Source organism: Thunnus albacares, chromosome 18, assembly GCF_914725855.1.
Source record: "Thunnus albacares chromosome 18, fThuAlb1.1, whole genome shotgun sequence".
NCBI classification, from domain to species: Eukaryota; Metazoa; Chordata; class Actinopteri; order Scombriformes; family Scombridae; genus Thunnus; species Thunnus albacares.
Genome location: NC_058123.1, coordinates 26,551,034 through 26,573,538, shown reverse-complemented (window position 1 = coordinate 26,573,538; position 22,505 = coordinate 26,551,034). Strand labels below are relative to the sequence as shown.

Genomic DNA, 22,505 nt, shown 5'->3' with positions numbered 1-22,505 from the left:
GAAACGATAGAGTTTCTCCTCGCTGTGTTTTTCCTACAAACACACACACACACACTCTAGCTGTGTCTAGTTTCAGGCTTCGCTTCTTGGCAGGACGCAGCGACCGAAGCCTCACGGGTTAAACTCAATGTTTCCTCAGAGGATTCAGCAGCTCCCCTACTCACAAGAACTGGTGTTAACGGTCTAAATGTTCAATAGTACGGTTTGTATAGAATCAATTGTAAGTACCATCAGAGTAGGGAACATAAAGCAGGTTAAAATGCTCGAAAGTTTCAGCTCTGATTTGTCTGATAGGTTTATCTGTTTTATGTGAAATTAACATAAAGGTAGATGACAATACAAGTGGATCAATATGAAATTATTGCCAATTTTCTTAAGTTCCTGGAGCCAGTTGCACCAGCTCTTTATAAGTTCAAACTAGTTTTTATGTGGAAATTATCCATTCCATCCATCTATCCATTAGCTATAATGTTTATCCTCTTGGAGTGTTGTGGGGGGGCTGGAGCCAATAACATTTTGCACTGGGCGAGTGGCAGGGTACACCCTGGACTGGTCACCAGTCAGTCACAGTGAGAACAGTGACAACTATTCAAACTCACATTCACACCTGCGGGCAATTTAGAGTCACCAGTTAACCTAACCTGCATGGTTTTGGTGTGTGGGGGGGAAGCCGGAGCACCCAGAGGACATGCAAACTCCACACTGAAAGGCCTCAGCCGGCCAGTGGGTTCAAACCCAGAGCCTTCTTGCTGTGCCATGTGGACATTAGTTGTTAGTAAACATATAATGTAACTCCAAAATGGACATTGATGCTGACAACAGGCCAGCACACACGGTTCTGTTTATACTACATCAAATGTGCGCTTTGGCAGATGACAAAATCTACTTCATACAGACCCTTGTGGACACTTTGCTGAAAGTATAAATTGGTCATTACTTAGCATCTTACAGTGAGCAGTAGGTCCAATGAACACACTGAAGTTCAAACCATATTAGAGTTGCATAGTGGGAGGTTCCAGAGTAGTTTTTTTCTCCATCTCAAAATGTTCTTTTAATTATGTCCTCAGTGATGCCGCCATAATTACTGAATTTATCCCAGACTGATCCAGAATCTGAAAGTGGACTGATTTAAACCGCTGAATGCTTCATCAGTTTTCTACACAATGAAATCTTTAGCTTCTGCTCAATGTTAGCACTATCAATTTTGATCATCTTTTAAAAACCGATTTATATGTAAAAATATTAAATATATGCTGGTTCCAGTTTGTCCAGTGTGATAATTTGCTGCTTTTTGTAAGTTGGAAGTTTTCCAGTAACTGTTGATGGACCTTTGTCATCTTACAGGCTTAGGAGGAAGTATTGATTGATTGAAGGACAGTGTATTGAAGTGTTGTTTGCCCTCCTCAGATGAACACCAGTCTGCTGGGCAGCATTGGGATGTTGAACTCGGCCCCTCAGCTCCGCTGCATTAAGACCTACCAGGTTCCTCCGGTGCAGCCAGCATCTCCAGGCTCCCAAAATCACCTGAAGCTTGCCCGCCTCATCTGGACCTCCAACCGCAATGTCATCCTGATGGCCCATGATGGCAAGGAACACCGCTTCATGGTCTAATTCAGATCTGTATCTCCAGCTGAGCTCCTGTTCTAGTATCTGACAGACCTTGTCCTGTTCTTGGGGTTTTTGCTCTTGAGCCTGAGACTGAAAAGCTGCAGAATTAATTCACCAAATGGTCACTTTAGTTTCAATTTTTTTAAAAAAGAGTTAAAAAATGAGTGAAGCTGATTGTAAAGGTTTGGGTTTTCACTGGGATTCATTTAAAGGTTGGTCTTAAAAAACACATTTCACCTGAATATTTGAAATGATCCAACTGCAGTTTGGCCAGAAAAGTAAAAACCCAGATCAGGTCCGGGTATATCGATATATTAGAGGTGATTGTTTTTTGTTTTATCTCCTACAGTGATTGCTGTGAGGAAACTCAATGTAAGATATTTAAAGGCTCTGATAGAAGGCTTGTTTACAGTATGATTTGCGTTGATGTATTTTTAGTTGTTTACACCTTCTTGTCATTCCTATTTATTAGCTGTTTCTGCTGGATGTCATAGATCCCCTTGGTCGCCATCTTGCTGCAACCATTTTAGGTCCCACCTTTATTTTAAGTCATCGTTTTACTTGCAACCATTTGGCCTCCTGCCTAGCTTTTAGTTTATTTCAGGTAGTCGTGCTAAATCTTATTACTACACGTTTGCAGATATTTGTTGATTTATTTTGCAAAACACTGATTAGAACATGGATTCAATACAGTGACTCAAAAATGAATCGACATTCTTTTGAAAACTCTCCACTAAATATGATTTTTTTTTCATTGCTGGAATAAATCATTTCAAGTAGACTATTGAGAATGAAGCTCTGACCTCTGTAAGACAAGTACACACTTTTCACATTTCAAACTGCATGTACGTGTGTGTTTGCCCGTGTGAGTACTTCAGTGTTTGCTTTTACTCTTCTGGCACCTTGGAAGCTTTTCCATCCTTTCTGAGCTTCATGCAGAAATGTGTGTGTGTGTGTGTGTGTATGTGTTTACACCCAAGTGTATTTTTGCTGGTAAACACACATTCTCACTTCATACTGCTCGTCCTAAAAGCACGATCACAGTAAACTTTAGATGCTTGAGGTGCAGCACTACTCACTGCAGATATAAGAAAAATCACCTAAGTAAAAAAAATAAGGCAGATCATTATACCAGTTACATTTTAAGGGTGTAACAGCAGCACTGAACGGTCCAACAAGAACGGTTGTGGGGTTTGATGCAATGTAAGGAGTACTAGTTTCTCTGGAGTTACAGTCCCTTTCAGGATGTATAAACTCTCCTGGAGGTTCAGATGTTTGACAAAAAACAGTGGCTGCTTCTTTTTTGCCTCATATAAGCCCTCAAGTCTCTTTTTTTGAGGGATTGTGTGTTTCTTTGCAGATGATGACGCTTCATATTTAATTGATCAATGTTAAGATTTCTCTTCTTCTTGCAGCTTTCTTCTTGCATTCACCCTGCTCCCTGCCATCTGATGTTCAGGAGGGCAGATAAAAAATGTGTACATATACAGTATATATATATATCATCAGAGCTGCTGTGTAATGTAGTCTGGTGTTTATCTTGTACAGTGAGTGTCTGTCCTGTTTGGTGTATTTATTGTGGCTAACGTGACTGTCTGCCTGGCACTGACTAGTTCTTCAGATCAGTGAATCTTTTAGTACATTTAAATCTTGATTTTTTTTTTTTGAGTCGTTTTTTTTACTCTCAGCCAGTTGGAGAAATTAAAATGCCAGAATTAAGATACCAGTTAAAATACCAGAAGAAATGGAAAAACAGGATGAAAATTAAAAACATCACAGTATAACATTTGCATCTTAAGGTGTTAGATAGAGAACTTGAGTCCTTTTATTGAGGGAAACAGAGGTAATTACTAGGACACATTTACAGTTTAATACTTATTTTACTTTCTTGAATTATAAAAGAAAACTGCATCTGCCCTCTTAAATGTTACAAACATTCCTCATAATTACCGGTTTAAAGAGCAACTTAACAGAAGCTAAAAGTTTTAATCCTTCAACTTCTCACTTTGCTGCGGCGAAGTAGAAGTGTACTCCAGGATGTGTCAGTACACTGTGACATCAGTGTTAGCTGTGGTTACAGGTGCAACAGAGCACACACACTACATAATTTTAAATCTGGCTCGGAAGTTTTCCAGCATGACTCTTTACAGATGACACACTTTTGCACATTATCACCGTAACTGTTGGCCAGGACCTTTTTTGCCTCAGAATGGTGTCACTGTTTCAGTGCTCAAAGTTTTATGCAGAGAGAGAAATATATACGTAAATGTATAGAGAGATATTAGTTTATTGAATGACAGTTTCTGTCAGAATCAGACTGTTAGTTTAGATGTTTTTACTTTAATTTATGTGACTCTTAGAGGCGGCTGATGTATTTTTGAAGAATTGTTTTAAGGACACATCACTTGCTTTGCTTCTATCTTTTCCACTCTTCCTTCCCCACCCTCTTCTCCTTCCTCCTGTCAGTTTCATTAGTGCTGTCAGAAAGCTTCTAACACCGTTACACACCTGTAAACCCGAGCGTGTCAAAGCTTTTCACAAGTTCTTCCTCTATTCAAAAAAAAATATCCAGCAGCTCGTCAGACCGGATTTGAAAACACACACACACACACTCACTCACATGTCAAGTCCAGCAAGTCCAGACAGCTTTGAGATCTTAATCTTTCGTTTTCTCCACCACTCTTAACAGTTTGAGAAAGTATGTTTTTGGCAGCCTCTCGGGGGAGGAAAGGTGAGAAAAATGAAGAAGGCAGAGAGGAAGAGCTGAAGAGTAAGTAACAAGTGAGGAAGATCAGGTCATCCACCCAGAAAAAAAAGAGGATCTTTGGTGAAGGTAGTGAACCGAAATGTCTCAAAAGAACCTTCTGGTTTTTCTTCAAACGCAACAACAGGGAAAAATAAGATGAAATGTAACTATGCGTCTCCAAAAACTACAGGGTTGGAACATTTGATAGTCATAAATGGATCTTTACAGCAGATTGACTTAGTCCTGTGATTTGATTAAAGAAATAATTACATGAGAATTTTTAGGTTGCTTTCTTCTCCCATTTTCCCTCTCTCCATCTTCCTCCTCTTTTCTTCCTTGGTTTCTTGTGAACACTTGAAGCAGCTTCACTCCATCTCTCAGACTGTGTAAAACAAAGGATTTACCTCAGTTTTCAACATGTCTGATGGGCGATGACCAGCTGATTCTGTGTTTTAAAACAGGAAAGTGTCTGCTTACAGTTTTCAACACCACACATTCATTTCTGACACATAACTCAGCAGCTTCATATTTAGTGTAAAGATAAATCTGCCGATAAATTATGAATTTCACACTAAATGTAATTGTTTATTAATTTTGTTTTCATTTTAATGTGTATTTATTGTTTATAAGTACAGTAAACTCCCAATATTTAAGAGTGTGTGTGTGTGTGTGTGTGTGTTTGTGTGTGTGAGATGTAGAGCATGTATATGAGCTTCCCATGATGTAACAGGTTGAATCTACTGTTCATCATATAAACGTGTTGTGTTGAAATGTGTTGTTGTTAACTTTGTGTCCAATAAAAATTAAAATGAGACAATGATGCCTCTTTTTTTCCTCCATATTCTTCCCTTAAAACTTAACCTCTGTATCTGTATATACTTCCCTGATGAAGGTTTTGAAATGGAGCAACTTTATTATTCATTTGGAGTCATGTTTCTGTCCATCTGGTGAATGTAAGTCCAATATTTACTCTCTTTTAGCTCTGTTTTTGCTCTCCTGAGGGAAATATCTGGCTCTTCAGCTGCTAAATGCTCCACTATGTTCACCAGCTAGTCTACAGATAACTGTGTCTTACTCCAAAGAAATTGTATGAACTGGCATTGGGATGGGCAGAAAGAAACAACATGCATGTCCCCAACAACTGGAAAGAGAAGGGTTTAGCAGGTAGGGTGTGCAGGAAATTACATGACTCATTAGGTCAGCATAGACTAACTCAGTGATTCTCAACTGGTGGGGCAGCTGGTCAAAAATAAATAATATTTAATGCACATCAGATGTTGGAATTGTTTTTTATTTTGAAAAAAAAAAAAAATTTGACAAGCATGTGTCAGAGACATGCAGCAGTCTCGCACTTCAGCCATGGTAACCATCATTTGATTGACCTTCACTTTAAGTTTGTGTTGATGTTCAGAGGCAAGATGGCAAAGCACAAATATGACCTGGAGTTTTAAAATGTGGATTTTTGTACATTGGGGATAAAAAAGGACAGAAACCCCAGTGTGTGATATGTAGTGAAGTGCTTGCTACTGAGAGTATGAAACCATCCAAACTGAAGTGTCTTTTAGAAACAAAACATCCCGCATGCCAAGAAAAGTCAGGTAGAGTTTTTTCAAAGACGACTCCAGGAGCTGTGGACATCACAGAAGTGTCTCACAGCGTCTTGCTCCAAACAAGAACAAGCTCTCTGGGCATCTTCCCACGTAGCTCACTGTATTGCAAAGGCCAAGAAACCCCACACAATAGCCAAAGAGCTTATTTTACCTGCTACCGTGGACATGGTAAGAGAGGTGCTGGATCAATCAGCGGCAGACAAGCTGAAAACCATACCTCTGTACCACTGAATTCTATAAAAGTGGGTGCGACTTAATGACCATGGGAAAATGCAGGTCCCAAGGTGAGACCAGTTGAGAACCCCTGGACTAACTTATCTTGTGTAATTTAATACAGCACCACTGTAGTGTATTATATCCTATTTTTTTAGGTCGAGATTGAAGAATTTTATGGCACACCACCCTCTCTCCATTCATATGCCTGAAGCGACATTTTTGAGAAGGGTTTGTGGCTGGCACCAGCTTTGCATTCAAGGAAAATGATGAGGCACCTTTCCCACTTGAAGAGTTTGAAGAAGCTACCTCAACCTCTAAAGGCTGGAGGAACAGCAAGGAGGGAGCAACAATTCAAATTTACTTGTAACCTGGATGAATGGAATACTGAATAGTCGTTTTCGGTTTACCCCAGGATGACTCAGCTTACCCACTCACTCAAATCAACTGAACACATGACATGAAACATAAACTGTAAAAAATATGGACGTAGTCACCGTGACATCACCCATTGGTTTCTTAAGAGCGGTTTTGAAACTCAAAGTGGGCAGCTCCGGCAGTCGCCATCTTGGCAGTGCCTGACTCCGCCCAACTCCTGCCTAATCCAAAATGGGCAAAGAGGTGGAGCTGAGGAGGATAACAGACAACATTTGCATGGCAGTGTGGAACTCTTGGCTCATGTCACACACTTGTCATCCCAAATTGTTGTTTTTGGAGAATCTGATATCCAGGGTGTCACAGAGAGCAGTTTCATCTGTATGAGGATGTAGCTTCCATTTCAATTTTTCAACTGTAAATAGTTTGAGGTGCTTTAAACAAGTCATTTAGTCAGCCTACTACCAGTACTACTAAATTAGTACTGGTTCCTTACTGGTCAGTGCTGAAATATGGATAAGCTCCTGGACAAACGGCGCTGCTGTCGGTATTTATGTAACATTAATTCATTCTAACATAGCTGGCGTAGGTGGCAGTAATGCACCTTAACGCTGGTTGCCACCTGCCATAAAACAGAAAGAAGAAGAAAGCACTGCACAGTCAGTGGCCACGGAGACATCCACCGACCAGGTTGAGTCTGAGATGGAGGCAGGAGCAGGATAGCCGCCCAGAGGAAGAGTGGTCTTGCCCAGGCTTGTCAGGCTCCGAATAATGTTACATTCTGCCTTCTGCCTAAGTGGTGAGTTGAGTTAATATTGAGTTAAAAGTTCTGTCGAATCTTTTCACAGATCCTCTGACTGTGTGCTTGTTTTTTTTCTAAGTGGAGAAAAGACATTAAATCTTTTAACCAAGAAGTTATGCCAGGGGGTTACAACTCTTCCAGTGTAGCAATATGTGATGTTTGGCTGTGAGGGTAGGGAACACAATGAGGTCAGCTTGGTATTTGCTAAATCTGCCTTCAATAGGAGACGCACCAAAGATAGCAATTAAGGAGGACGGGGTCAGGGTAAAGCCAAGAACCTTAGAAAGGGTGTCAAAAAAGATGTCCAAAAAGGCAAGTTTTGGGGGAAAAAATGTGTGTGTGTGGTTTGTACCTGATGCAGGAATCTTCCATGCAAGGAAACAATATCCTCAGACTGGCCCTAGTATAACAGATCCTGTGAACCACTTTCAACTGAATAAGGCTCATATGAGCACATGTGCAAGTGGAGTTGATCCTAAACAGTGCATCACTCCACCAGTATTCATCCAGCTAAAGCCCCTCCCTCATTTTTGCCACTGAAAGGTTGACTTGGCCTTGTGTTTTGGATCATTGTCATGTTGGAAAGTCCAAGTGCGTCCCATGCGCAGCTTCCAGGCTTATTAATGCAAATTGTCTACCAGTATTTTGTGATAACATACTGCAATCTTGCCATCAATTTTGAGTAAATTCCCTGTGTCCCCAAAACATCAGAGATCCACATCCATGCTTCACAGTAGGGATGGTGTACTTTTCGTCATAGGCCTTGTTGACTCCTTTCCAAACATAGCATTCATGGTTGTGACCATAAGGTTTGATTTTGGTCTTATCACTCCAAATGACTTTGTTCCAGAAGTTTTGAGGCTTGTCTAGGCGCTGTTTGTCATATTGTAAGCAGGCTCTTTTATGGCTCATTGGCACAGTAACAGCTTCTTTCTGGCAACCGTTTCTTGACCGTGCAGCCCATTTTTGTTCAAGTACCTCCTTATTGTGCATCTTGAAACAGCCACGCCATGTTTTTGCAGAGAAGCCTGTATTTCAGCTAACGTTGCATGTGGGTTTTTCTTTGCATCCTGAAGAATTTTCCTGGCAGTTGTAGCTGAAATCTTTGTTGGTCTACCTGACCTTGGCTCTGTATCAACAAAAGCCTTAATTTTCCACTTCTTTATCAGAGTTTGAACATAATTGATTGGCATTTTCAAACCTTTGGATATCCCTTTCCTTTTCTTTGGCATTTCTTTTGCTTTCCTCATGACTCAGTATCCAGAAAAGTCAGTGCAGCCCTATGATGAAATGTGCAGGGGTCTCTCTAGAGCTAAGAAACTCATTGACTACTGCATTGATACACAGACACTAATTACAATCAAACAAGTCACAGGTGTGGAAACTTAACCTTAATAACCATTTAAACCTGTGTATGTCAACTTGTGTGTATATTACTAGGCCAATCATTCAAGGGTATGTAAACTTTTGATCAGGGCCATTTGTGTAATGATCATTATGATTTAAAAACAAATGGCTTCACCTGACCACTATCCCTAACTAAAAGAAAAGTTTTCAGCATGATCAGTCATATTTTCCAAAAAATGGCCAATAATTCACAAATTCTGCCAGTGTATGTAAACTTTTAAACACAACTATATAAGCTGGATCTAAAGTAGAGGGTAAAAATACATGATTGTTGCAAATAGGGCTGAGGGCGGAGGGAGATTTTGATCCAAAATGATGTATAATCTGTTAACAGATTTTTAATGATGAAAATACAACAGGGTTACTAGTGTATTTGGAGGGAACAAAAAGTAATGCAGGAAGAGAGGATCAAGTGCAGGAGTTGGCTCCTGTAACGCAGCAGTTAATGTCAGGGGACTGAAACCATTTTTTGAGCTTTTGGAGGTTGGCGGCCCAATAATACAGCAGCATGTTGGGTAAGGCAGAGCCCCCATCCTGTTTGAGCCTCTGGAGAATTGCTTTTTGGATCATAGGGAGCTTACCAGCCCAGATGTAGGATAGTATAGTGGCGTCAAGTGAGTTAAAAAAGGATTTGGGGAAAAAAAGAGGAAGAGTCTGAAAAAGAAATAGGATTTGAGGTAGCACGTTCATTTAAATTGTTTTGATCTGACCCACAAGTGAAAGAGGTAACATGCCCCATCTCTGTGGGTTCAATTTAATCTTCTCAGACAATTTTGTGAAATTATTCTTGTGAAGCAAGCTAAGAGAACGTGAGATGTTAACATCTAAATATTTAAAGGTGAAAGGTATTGCACCTTGAGGGATTAAATTGGTCAACTGGTTGATGGGGAAACATACGCTCTTTGCAATATTCAACTTATAACTGGAAAATACTCTGAAGGTCTTTAAAAGATTCACTATTCCGTCAACACAGTTTACTTGGTCTTGAATGTATAATAATGTTTGCCTGAGAATGATGTGAAAGATTTCAGAGCCATAGACAGTGGCTCTATAGCCAAAGCAAAGAAGGATACCCTTGGCATATGCTGCAGGAGAAAGGAAAAGGTGGAGAGATTTCAGAATTTGTTTTAACACTAGCTAATGGAGCAGAATATCAAAGGTGAATCCATGAGATAAATGTAGGGCCAAAGCCAATTTTTTGTAGAACTGTAAATAAATATTGCCATTCAATGCAATCAAACACCCTCTCTGCATCTAGCAAGACGACCATTTCAGGAGTTGGAGAGGCAGAAGGAGACAAAATTATATTCAGAAATCTATGGACACTAGATGATAACTGACGACATAAAGTAAAGCCTGTTTGGTCCTCCGATATAATACTGTGGAGGCAGGTCTCAAGTCAGCTAGTCAGCACCTTTGCTGATAGTTTGATATCTTTGTTGAGTAGACTGATGGGTCTGTAGCTACCACATAATTTAGGATCTTTATCTTTCTTTACTATAAGGGAAATCAAAGCTTGGTTCAATGTCGGTGGTAAAACACCCTGTTCTGTGCCCTGAAAGAAATGATACGCCCACGGATAAAGGCTTTAAACATTTCCCATAAAAGTGATGGGGATATTTGGTCAGACCTGTTGGTCTCTAAAAAGAAATCAATGTTTGTGGATACATAGTTGCAGAGCTCTGTGTTCTACAGCAATCCTGTATTCAGTTTCCACCTGCCCTGATGCCTATATGAACCTGAGGGAAGGCAGAGGTCTATTATGTGAGGGGCATGATTGGAAATTACTATGGCAGGGTATTCTGTAGATCTGACAGAAGGTAGAAGGGCCCTGTCAGAAAAAAAAAAAATCAATGCATGAGTAGACTTGATGGACAGAAGAAAAGTAAGAAAAATCTTTAGCAGTATGGTGATAGAAGCGCTAGGGTCAACACACCCCGTCTGACCCATAAGCACTGATAAAGTCTTAGACATTGCTGTTGGTGTGGCAGACTTGGATTGTGAGCGGTCAAGGCTTGGGTTAACAACACAGTTGAGATCTCCACCTAGGATTAAATAATGAGTGCCCAAATTTGGTAGGTGGGAAAATATTGTAGGCAAAAAACTGATTGGTTTATGCAGTGTCTCTGGACTCACTATTGAAATTGGAATGGAATATTTGTCCGACCCATGCTTTAAGAAAACCATGGTTTATGAAACCTGATGTGGGCATCTGTACGTAGGTGTGTCTACTGTAGAAAGGTGATATCAGTGGAGAAATTCTTTAGTTGTGAAAATATTTTGGAGCATTTAATCTGCCCCCCCAAGCTGTGTACATTCCAGGTGGTAACTTTAAGTCCAGTGTGCAGTTGCCCCACCTGACATTACAGTGGTATTTTTATAATACACAAGACAGTTTGGGGCACCCCAGGGTAATAATAATAATAATAATAATAATAATAACAACACCCCAACATCATCAACAAACCTCGGGTAAAGTATAAGGAAACTAGAAGGGAGGGAATAGAGAGAAGAGATAAAGGAAAGAAGGAAGAAAGAGAAAAAACCCTCCCTAGGACATGCTCCCACCATCCCTGCCTCCCGCCCCCTAAAATACCCACCCATCCCTACTTTTAACTGTAAATAGGTTACTTATGTATGTTTTATTTGCTATGTGATATTTCTTGTGCTATTGTTTCTTTTACAATAAATTACTACTGTGAATTGTTTCTGAACAAATACATGTTTTTACAAATCACTTAACAGTTAATCATGACGTGCAGACTTTAAGAAGCTAAACAAAATGAAATATGACTTTTTAGAGATGTAAGAATTTGGCTTAAGAACAAACATATACAGAAGGTTTGATTACAAGTCACAAATATAAATGAACAGCTATATAGAGGCCAATTTAATATGGAAGATATGTATTTTGATATGGTGGGGTGACTGTGGATACTTCACAAGAGGTCTGCCATATATCATATCAAAAACTGTGTTTGAAATGATGAAAATCTGAAGGATTATAACTTTAAAAAAGTCATAAATTCTTTAAACATCTTCACTTCAGTCATAAATGTTTTGACAGAACAAACAACATACTGATGATTTAGATATTATCAGTGCCTTACCAGCAGTGGAGCTAAAAATTTCAAGTTTGACACGATGGTGGTGCTTTAGGAAAAATAATAGTCAATAAAATCTAGAGGGTTCATCCACTGGGGAGCAGAAACATGGGCAGGACATTTCCTGACAATCTCTCCTGTAGTTAGCAAGGTCGTATCCTTAAAAGAGCAAAATTCAGGCCGTACAACAAAAATAATATCAATAACTTTCTCTGCACCTGAATTCCTTGAGTTTTTACTTAGTGATTCATTAGACACGGGGGCTCACATGCACACACCCACACACACACACACACTTAACTAACATCATCATGAGTTCAGAGCGGACCTGTTTTAACGAGTCTGTGATCATAAAGAAGCAGATCAATCTCTTCCTCTAATCTCTCTGATCTCTAACTTTCTGTTTCCATCTGTCTGATTTTTGAACTGAACTTCGTGTTTTCATCTCATTGAATTTAAAGACATAAAACATGAAGTCTGTTCATAATTTAAAGGTGAATAATGATTAAAGTTGTAATTCTACATGTAAAGTTAACTGCATGCTCAATATTTCGCTTTTATCTTGCAGTATAAAAAATAAAGAGTGAAGCGTATAAACACAGCAATTAAATACAGAAAGAAGATTCTCACACTGCTCTCTCTCCCTCTCTGTCATCTTTTATTCTTGCTTTTAAAATTTTTAAATCTATTACTACTAATAAAATTGAAAAAAAAAACAGGCATTTTTAAAGGTTCTATATGCAAGAATCAGAAATTCCTTCTCATTAGTGACACCGGTGGCTGCTAAGTGAGCTGCAGTCAACATCCTGTTGCAGGTGATGTCTTTTTCCTCGCTTACACTTCTCATCGTAACATAAAAGATCTCTAACGTTGTGTTTTGCACTGTGCTTCAGCAAAGCATCTCGGTAGGCTTAGCGAGGTGTGGCTGAGGAGCAACCTGCTGTGGTTTTGTTGTGAAATGTCGGTCGTCGGCAGAGGCAGCTAGCCATCTCAACCCCCCAAAAAACAGAAACATTGATAGCTGGCATGGTCGGTCAGTTAGCACAGTTATTGTTGTGGTGGATGTTGGTCGTTTGTTGACGTTAGCGAGAGAGAGGCAAGACACTTGGGAGTGTGCAAAAACATCACATCCGAGACCTTTGCATGGAAATGAGTCCACAGGCTGTTACAGACAACCGAGAAAGTTGGGGTAGGTCTCATTTTTTAATTTATATTACAACCCGTTCACACATTGGCAATTCAAAACAATTAATACATATAAATTGCCTCACAGTTCTTACATATAGGACCTTTAAAAAAACCCCATAAGTTTAAGCAACTGAAACTACTTGGTTAATGTCGTGCTTGAAAGACACCAAGTATTGTAGGTTGTCAGGCAGGTCGTTTCTTCTTGTGAGAACAGTCTCAAAAGATTTAATCTGTAAAATAATCATAAAAGAAGAGTGTTTTAATGTTGTACTTCGGCAATGTTATGGGACTCACAAGATAAATGAAAAAAAGTGGTTGAGATATCCTAACTTTTAGTCCTTAGATTTCAAGATCCTACATTTCCCATAATGCAACTGGATAATAGCGTCTTTCATCAGACCCTACCTGCCTGGTGAACATCCACATCTTTCAAACACCAAGTTTGTGACGTGGTAGCTTGGGAGTTTAAGTCTCCAGGCTTAGATAGACAGTGATGACATCACTATGACATCATCAAGGTGATGTTCTCAGACTTGACAAAACCACAGAAGACAGTATACAGCTGTTCTCACAGGCTGAGTGGCACTGACCTGCATGTGTAAAATCTGTGGAATGGCCCTTTAATTGTTGAAAAACTGTATTATTTCTCTCTCTCTCTCTCTCTCTCTCTCTCTCTCTCTCCTCTCTTCTCTCAGGCCATAGATCAAACCTGCAGGTGGCTTTGACCTTTGACCTTCCAACTGCTCCATCTAGAAGCAATTTATCACACACCCTCTCTGTTCTGTCTCTCTCTGTCTCTCTAGCATGACACATTCCTTCTTCGCTGCTCCCTGTAATTTTTTTTCTTTCTGGCTTTTTTGTCTTTTTTCTCACGTACAAAATGTCCCATCCTCCCTCCATGGTCTCTCTCTCTGTCTTTAATCAGTCCTCAGTTTGAACACCAACAGGTATCGACGCTATCGATCAGAAGCTGTAATCTGCAGTCGCAGCTCCAGATGTTTTTCTTTCTCTCCTCGCTTATACCTCCAACTACTACATTCCTTCACACAGGACCAGGAAACAGGCTGCAGATCTTTGAAAAGTTTGAACTTCAGGAATAGTTTGTGCTTTCACTTTTACTGCCTTCAAAGAGGAACATGAGCCATCTTGCACAAGGCATGTTCAGGTGGTTAAACCTTGGAAAACACTTTTCTAAGTGACTGACCAGATAAATGAAAGAGCTAAATTTGAGATGAGTTAAACTGCTGCGCAGGCCTAAAACTGCTAAATTAAATCCTGATGGTACTGCTGAGTTTGACTCGGATAATTAATTTAAAACAGTTTGACACATTTGAAAAGTGTGGACGTGGTTTTAGAGTTAAGGTTAGGTTTAGGGGGCATAGAATGGATTATGTCAGTAAAGATAAGAATAGAAGCAATGTGTGTGTCAGACGCATGATGAATTTTGAGGTTTATTTTTATTAAGTGATGCCCCCTTTGCTCCCCCTTGGTGACATCATCCGTCATCATGGCCTCCACTTCCACTGCTACACAGAAGACATCCAGTTCAACATCTCCACGAAATCCATCGTCACTGTGACTCACTCCTCTGACCAGCTGCTTTGCGGAAATCAAGTCATGCATGCAAGATAACTCTCTCAAACTAAATGATGTGATAATCTGATATGATAATCATTGGTCCCAAAGCCCTTACCAAAACCACTCACAACTTCTGCCTCACCGTTTATAACTCCACTCTGTCTCCATCCCCACACATCTGCAACCTTGGAGCAATTTTCAACAGCAACCTCTCTTTCAAACACCAAGCTAATCTCGTCAGAGTGGAACGAAACATGATGATAATGCTAGTGCTGTGTAGAGAAGGCAGCACGTCTACTCAGGATGTGTTCAGGTTCAGCATTGAGTGTAGGTCATCTGCAGTTTGGCAGCGCTCACAGCCCAATACACACTTGCTGTTGTTACACGTGTAAAAGACTTGAAATGTAAAAATAAGCTTCAGCTTGAGGTTACTCGGATAAAGCACGAGTGAAACATGAGCTGATATGCGATGCCTGTGTAGACGGCTGTATTGATCAAAATAGAAGCGTATCTGTGTTGGCTCTTGACTGTAAAGGGGATTAAATGATGACAGGTGGAAGGGTCAGAGTCCTGGTTCTGTGAAGGGTTCCTCATCTTGCCGATCGGTGTTTCAGGACACTGGTGTGGAGGTTCTGGTTGTGTGAAGTGTGCAAATCTCATTGTGTGTAGACACTCAACATTCCTGAGGGTCCTGAGGAGAAGAGCTACTCAAAGGTAATCTCCCTCAGATTACATTATTTTTGATTCTATGATGTCTGAGTCATTTATTAGGCAACTACAATATTTAAAAAAAAAAATCACAGCTGGCCTTTGAGGCTGCTGTCAGTACTGCAGGTAGCTGACACTGCTGAGTACAGCCTGATGGATTTCAGATGTATCTCACTCTTTCACTCTTATTTTATATTCAGCCAAACATGACAACTCTGCATAGATCTTACTGGTAACACAGTGTGGATTTATAATGACCAGATCATTTGAAATCATTAGAAATCCAGCAGGCCTGTTGGTAGGAACAATGCAGTAGTACTTTGACCTTGATTGGTAAGGAAATGTCCCAAAAGTGAAAGACTTCAGATCCTTTGTTAGAATAATACACTTTTAAGTAACTGAATATTTATCAGAGTGCTTGTTTGCTCATTTATGTATCTGTTTATCTATTTACTTAAATTCTTTCTTTACTGTATTGTATTTGCTCCTTACAGCAACAAGTGTTACTGTCCACTTACTGCATTTTTGTTGCTTTTGTTGTTGTTTTTTACATGTGTAGCTATATCTATATACTGCAGCCTGCCTCCTTGAGAGGTCATCGTGGAATAAAGAAAAGTCTAAAAGTCTAAAAAGCAGCAGGAGGTTCAGTCTCTTTGGTCTCAGATTTTCTTATTGATCGACCGAGTGAGGCAGCCAAACAAAGTCCCCGACTCTCCGTCTTTATACCCTTTACTGCTCCCTCTTCTCCTCCATTTTCTCTCTTTCTTCCCTCGCTCTCTTCTTTTCTCCCTCCCTTACTCGTCCCCTCTTTCCCTTTATTGTCTTCCTTCCTCCCCAAATAAATGAATCCACTTGTGTACATATTCATCAATTCTCATGTAAGGTTGTAGAGGTTTTCTCATTTAGTCAAACAAGGATTTAGGTGAATTTTCAGCTTTTATTGTGAAAAGAATCTGAATGTTAAATATTAATTTCCTATCACTCTTTTTTTTCCAGCTGAAGTGTTTTTCTCAAACAGCAGCAAACTCATTTTGGAGTCAAACTGCTGTTTGTTTAAGTTGCTCTGGATGTGAAAGTTTTGTCGAGATCAGAAAGTCGTGTTGTTCTAGTTTGCGTATTTTATCAATTATTGATGCTCCCAAAAGTTCCTGCATTTAAGCTGAGAGTGTTTTTTTATTTTTTCTTGAGATAAAAAGATTATCAAAAGATCTGCGGTTGTTTATAATCGATATGATCTCACAGCTGGAAGGGAGAGAGTTTAAGGGGGAAAAACACAGAAAAACACTTCATCTACAAATGTTTTATAGGTTCCAGACTGTTGAGACGAGCCAGATACATCTACGGTAAAAGTTTCAAAGTCTTTAAATTAAACCTTATATTTATTATATTTGATTTGTTTTCAAACCAGACATATTTCTGTAAATGTTTTGGCCATGCTATTGGTTATTCTTCGGTCCACCTCTTGGGTCCAAACTGACATATGTCAAGAACTACTGGATGTATTGCCATTAAATATTTATACATCGTTCATGGTCCCCTGAGAATGAATCCTATTTTGGAATCCTATCAACTTTAGGTGAGTTTTCTTCTAAATCCATGTAGAAACTCGAATTACATTACATTACAGAATTAGTAATGTAATGTAATTCAAATGGTGAATGCATAACATAATAACTTTTCGCGCATAATGTGACATGTTATCACATTTTGTGAAAGCTGTTACATTATGAGTTCAGTGGCAGCTTTTTAATAAAAAAACCAAACTCAAATGCTCTGAGCTCCAGTCTGTATTGATATATAGCATCATTTCCATCCTATCCAATACAGTCCAATTGTGCCCTTTGTATTTACATTCATAGATCTGCCATTCAGTACATACGATGTACATACAATGATTTCAGTTTGTTCTTTTATAGGCATTTTAAGTGTTTTTATTTACTCAATTAAAGAAAACTTTCCCAGAGTCTACCTCAGAAAAAGGCCAGTTGTTAATAATTTGTTGATTTTTTTTTTTATTACATTATAAGTTTCTACATTTCACCATGAGGTTGACATTAATTAATCAGAGTTAATCAGATATTCACAGTCCTTTGGAGATATATGCTAATGATGTTAGTGATGACTTTTCTTTTAGTACCACCAACAGGTCAACGTTTTCACTTATTCTGTGAAATATCTCAACATCTACTGGAAGGATTGGCATCAAATTTGGTGAAGATATTAATGGTTCCCAGAGGATGTATTCTACTGACTTTGGTGATCCTCTGACTTTTCCTCTAGTGCCACCATGAAGTTGACATTTTTAGTATTTATTGAAACATCTCAATAATAGCTGTGGAGTTTGGTACACACATTCATTGTTGCTAGAGAATTATTTTTATTCCTGTAAAACTAATGACATTCCCATCAGTCTCAGCTGTACTTTGTGTTCAGTGTTAATTAGTAAATGTTAGCATGCAAAGACTCTGCACTTGGATGGTGAACATGTCAAACATTATACCTGCTAAAAATTAACATGCTAGTAACGTGAGTGTCACCAGTGGCTCGAAGGGCGACGGCAAACAACAGGAGAGACTCTGAAAAAGCAACTAAAAGGATTAATTTATGAAAACATAAATTGAATTGCAAAAGATGAAATGTGGAAGTCAGTCAGGTCAGTGGTGTAAGTGAGGGGATGTGGGGGGGAATGTGGCATGTGACTGTTGGTGGGAAAAAAGACAAAGAAACTGAACACACATGGACAGAGTGTCTCAGAGGACTAAGGCGGCAGCTTTTGTGGTGACTGGGAGCAGTGTGCCCAGGTGCTCCCAGTCAGCCCACCAATTACATGTACTTGCTAAAGAAGAGGAAACAACCAAACAGGCCAGAGGACTGCCACAGTCAGCATGTTAGCATGCAAATTAAATGCAGCAACCTCCCTAAAAAGAGACATTTCGAGTTTTTCCTCCCAAAATGTTCATTTGTTGAAGTGAACTGTTGCTGTTAGTCTAATAAATGTTACATGAACATAAACTACTGATGCTGTCATTTTGATGCTGTCATTGAAGTGAAACCAATGGCTGTCTGGAAGGAAGGATCTAAAAACGGATGGATGATTTGGAAGATGGAACATGACATTTACATGGTTTGTTGCACTAATTGGCAAAACCCCGCTGGTCCTTTAGTCCTACTTTTCTACTCTTAATTTACATCTGGAGGCTCTTTTTTTTTTGTCACATCTGTGTTTTGAATTCAGATTTAGGGTTATAACTTCTCACTGCAGTCTTGCTGAAGATCTTTATCCCTACAAACTGTTTTAAGTACTCCACTTATCCACCCACATCTTCTCTCGGAGCCTCCTGACAGCAGCAGCACATATCAACATCAGAGCCTTCAACCTGCTAAGTTCCCTTTAATCCTGAGAAAGTATTTGCGCATACTTAAACGTGGGACAAAGTCCTCCGGTGTTGGTGTTTAAAGAAAATACGAAGGAAAGTCGATGTTAAGTGCCGAGTGAAAAGGAGATCAAAAACATGACAATATGTGTGTTTAGCTCCGACAAGCTTGGAGTTTGTTGTTAAAGTTAGAGAGGATGGAGAAAGAGAGCGCAGAGAGAAAGAGGAGGGGGCTGAGGGGGGGTTAGGTTTCGATTAGTTAAGAGCAGAGAGGCTGTGATTCTGCTCAGCTGGAAAGAGAAAGTATTGACGTGGAGTCAGAGAACCTCGGCTTCCCCTCGCTTCCCTCCCCTACAGTCCCTCAGGTAGGCATTAAAACCCGGTCGAGCGATGGAGGGATGGAGAGATGGAGGGATGGAGGGGTAGAAACCCCCGAGAGCCCAGCCGGAGCTTTGATTCACCGGGGTTTCTCACATCAACCACAGGAGTCTGGGGCCCCGCGCTGGAGGAGGGGCCGCCGTCTTTAAAACCACAACGCTGTCAAAAATTAATCGCCGCCGCTTTACTTTTCAATTATCAATTCTGTGTTGAGGCGCGCAGCAGCTTAGAGCTGGCTTAAGGTTACTAACGGCTGTTAAGACGCAGGGGTTCCTGGGATTGGAGAGGGAGTGATGTGTGTTTGGTGTTTTAACGAGGTGAGGAGATCAGAGATGAGCAGTGCTGCCGCCACATTAAGATTGTTGTAACACACTTAAAGAAGTGATGGAGCCTGCACGTGTTTTTATGTTTTAATTGGACTGAAAGCTGGTTGTTATTAAAGAGTTTGGAAGTGTAGAGTGTACAATAGGTATGAAAAAGTGGAGTGGAAGTGAAGATGAATAAATTGGTTTCACTGTTCTGCCATCAGTCATGGGCCAAAGTATGGTTCTAATTCAAAGTCCTTTTGCTCCCATTTTATCCAGGATGCTTTGGCAGCTGACTTGTGTGAACTTGGGCTAGAAACGTATCCCAGCATGCATTTTGCAACAACCAGCGGTGATGGTGTAGGATTTCAGCCACACTTACAGCTGTTATTAATTTCGGTTCTGTGACTGTTGTATCACCAGATTTTTTTAAATGAGAAATGATCAGTTTAGATTTCAAATATGTGGTCGATTTCTCAAAATAATTGCAACTTGAAAATTTGATCCAATGTTTTTGTAGATGTGAGGACCTGCAAGCCAAGCGAGACCAGCTAGCTGGTCAGCGTCCATGGTCTTCACATGGAGAACAGTGCTATCTTGGCAAGCTCTTTGCTAAAATATCGGTCGCTAATTCCTTCTGGAAGATAAACTTTGAGAGTTGATATGTTAACATTTTTGCTGTCAAATGGTTTTGTGTGTGGTAAAATTAAAACATAAGTATGGTGGTATTCTATATCTTTCTTATTGTCAACAAATCTCATGAAGAAACAAGGCCAACAATGAATTCTGCTAAGTATTATGATATATCTGTGCCATAGAGTTGTTGTCCATTGTTGTCCAAAAACTTCAAAACTCAATCCAACAAAACTTCAGTGAGTCACACTGTTACACAAGGTGGCATGTTCCTTCATCACCATAACTGTAGTTTATTTAATTCAATCCCACACACACTATCCTGCTGCCAGAGATACTTGCTAGTACACCCAATGTACCCTACACCCTAACCCTAACCGTTGAAAATAGTCCCCACCAAATGCACAATTTCCTCCTGTTTGAGTAATGTTTGATAAAAACTACAGTGCTCAGCTGTGTTAAAAAAATGAAACTATATATATTTCTGATAAAAAAGATCTCCACACTCACACTCTCAACCTATAGTCATCAAAATCAATAAATACCGTAGCGTTAAAACAACATCCCTCTGTACCTCATCACTTTTTGCAGTGTTCTGTGCTCGTACAGTGATGAACTCTCCTCTTCTCTTGATGAAAGGTACCAGAGCCTCGACGAACAAACTTTCTAATGTTACATATTGATCAAAAATTACTCATGCAGCAACTTTAGACTGCGTTCCTTTACTCTGCTTCTCTTAATTCCTTTAATCAGTCCGCATGAAGGCTTTTCTCCATCGAGCGCAGCACAAACCTCCTGACGGGGAGGAGCGAAGGCAGATTCTATCTTCCTGCCCACTGTGGAATGACCTCATTATTTATGATAAAGAAACCAAAGAAAAGTTCATCTGCTCTTCTGCTTTACTTTCTTCTCTCATGTTCAGGAGCAAATTAAGCTGAGAGGTTTTACTTTTCTCATGTGCAGATGTTCCTTTTTTTTCTAGCTGCAGCATAACTGTGGCTCCATCAGCAAGAGGAACCATCAGTGAAAAGCAGACTTAGGGACAACCTGATAGCCTAATGGTTGAGGCGCGTATCACATATGTAACTGCAATGTCCCTGGTTTGATTCTAGCTGGGGATCTTTGTTGCATGTCATACCCCTTTATCTCTCCCCACATTTCCTATCTGTGTGTATACTGTCCGCTATCTAATGAAGGCTAAAACGCTAAGTATTAATCATTAAAATTGAGTTTAGCACCAGCAGTAAGGCCTGGTCACACCAAGATTTAAAACAGTGAAATGCAATCTCTATGGTCAGTGGATTCACTCGCAGGGGTGAAAATAAATACACAATGATTTTTCATGCTGAGTTCCACTTTGGTGAAATGTGACTTCAAATTTGCACTGCAGACTAAGAACAAACCATCTTGACGGTGCTGATCTTTGAGAAGACGGAGGAAGCTATCGGAGCTTATTAACAGTGTTGAACCATTAACTATGATTACACAATCCATTTATTTATCCATTAATTTAACAGTCATGAACTGCTTCAATTGAACATAAATTGTTGATTAAGGGCTTTTAAAAATACAGTGTTTTTAAAATAATGGACAAATTAAAGGATCTCTGGCTGTTTTCTGGAGTAAGGATTAAATATTGCTATTTTATGGTTCTGTTTCATAATTAAAGTAATAAAAAACAAATAAACTGGAGTTAGTTAGTAGGAAGAGAGTTAACATTTTATGATTTTAGTTATGGTAGTAGTACCATCAGTGGGAGTAATACTAGTTCTAATAGTATTAATAGTGAAAGTAGTGGTAGAGATGTGTGCATATGTGTGTGTATTTCTAAGCTCATCTGCCTCGGTGTCAAACACACACACACTGCGGTCTATTTAGACCCTCCTGCCTCCACATGTGTCCTCTGACCCTCGGGGCTCATGACCTCTGACCCCCGCTCTCCTCATCATAGTGTCACTACATCAGTCTGTGTGTGTTTGTGTGTGTGTGGGTGACGATGGAGGGAGGGAAGAAGGAGTTCCTGGAAACAACCCATCTGTCCCTTTTAGGACACACACAATTTGTACTTCTATTCTTGTGAGGACCCTCGATGACATAATAGCCCCATCAGCATAACCTTTTACCCTAAAAAATCTTAACCATGGCAGTCCTGTGAAAAAGAAAGGAACATACAAAATGTCCTCCCTTTCTGAATTGTCCTCACTTCTCCAAAAAAGCACTCGCTCCCAAGGTTTAACACATGACCATTTTTCCTCACAAAGATTAAAGTCCAGCATATCACAGAGCCTTAATAATAATAATAATAATAATAATAATAATAATAATAATAATAAACTTTATTTGTATAGCACCTTTCCAAAACAAGGTTTACAAGGTACTTTACAGGGTAAAAACAACAAACAACAGAAATCATGAAAGTGTTAATCATAAAAACCATAAGAACAACAGCACTATCAATAAAACAGTAAATAAAATA

At 39.6% G+C, this 22,505-nt stretch overlaps 1 protein-coding gene across 4 annotated transcripts in view; it reads left to right on the top strand.

Annotated features, from left to right (window-relative positions):
* Positions 1-5,168, top strand: part of LOC122968231 (WD repeat-containing protein 7) — a 110,878-nt gene extending 105,710 nt beyond the window's left edge. For all 4 annotated transcript variants that reach the window (XM_044333262.1, XM_044333263.1, XM_044333260.1 and 1 more), the window contains one exon: positions 1,408-5,168. In XM_044333262.1, the coding sequence (XP_044189197.1) occupies positions 1,408-1,611 (204 nt within the window). In that variant the 3' untranslated portion in view covers positions 1,612-5,168. The remainder of the gene's footprint in view (positions 1-1,407) is intronic.
* The last annotated feature ends 17,337 nt before the right edge of the window (positions 5,169-22,505 follow it).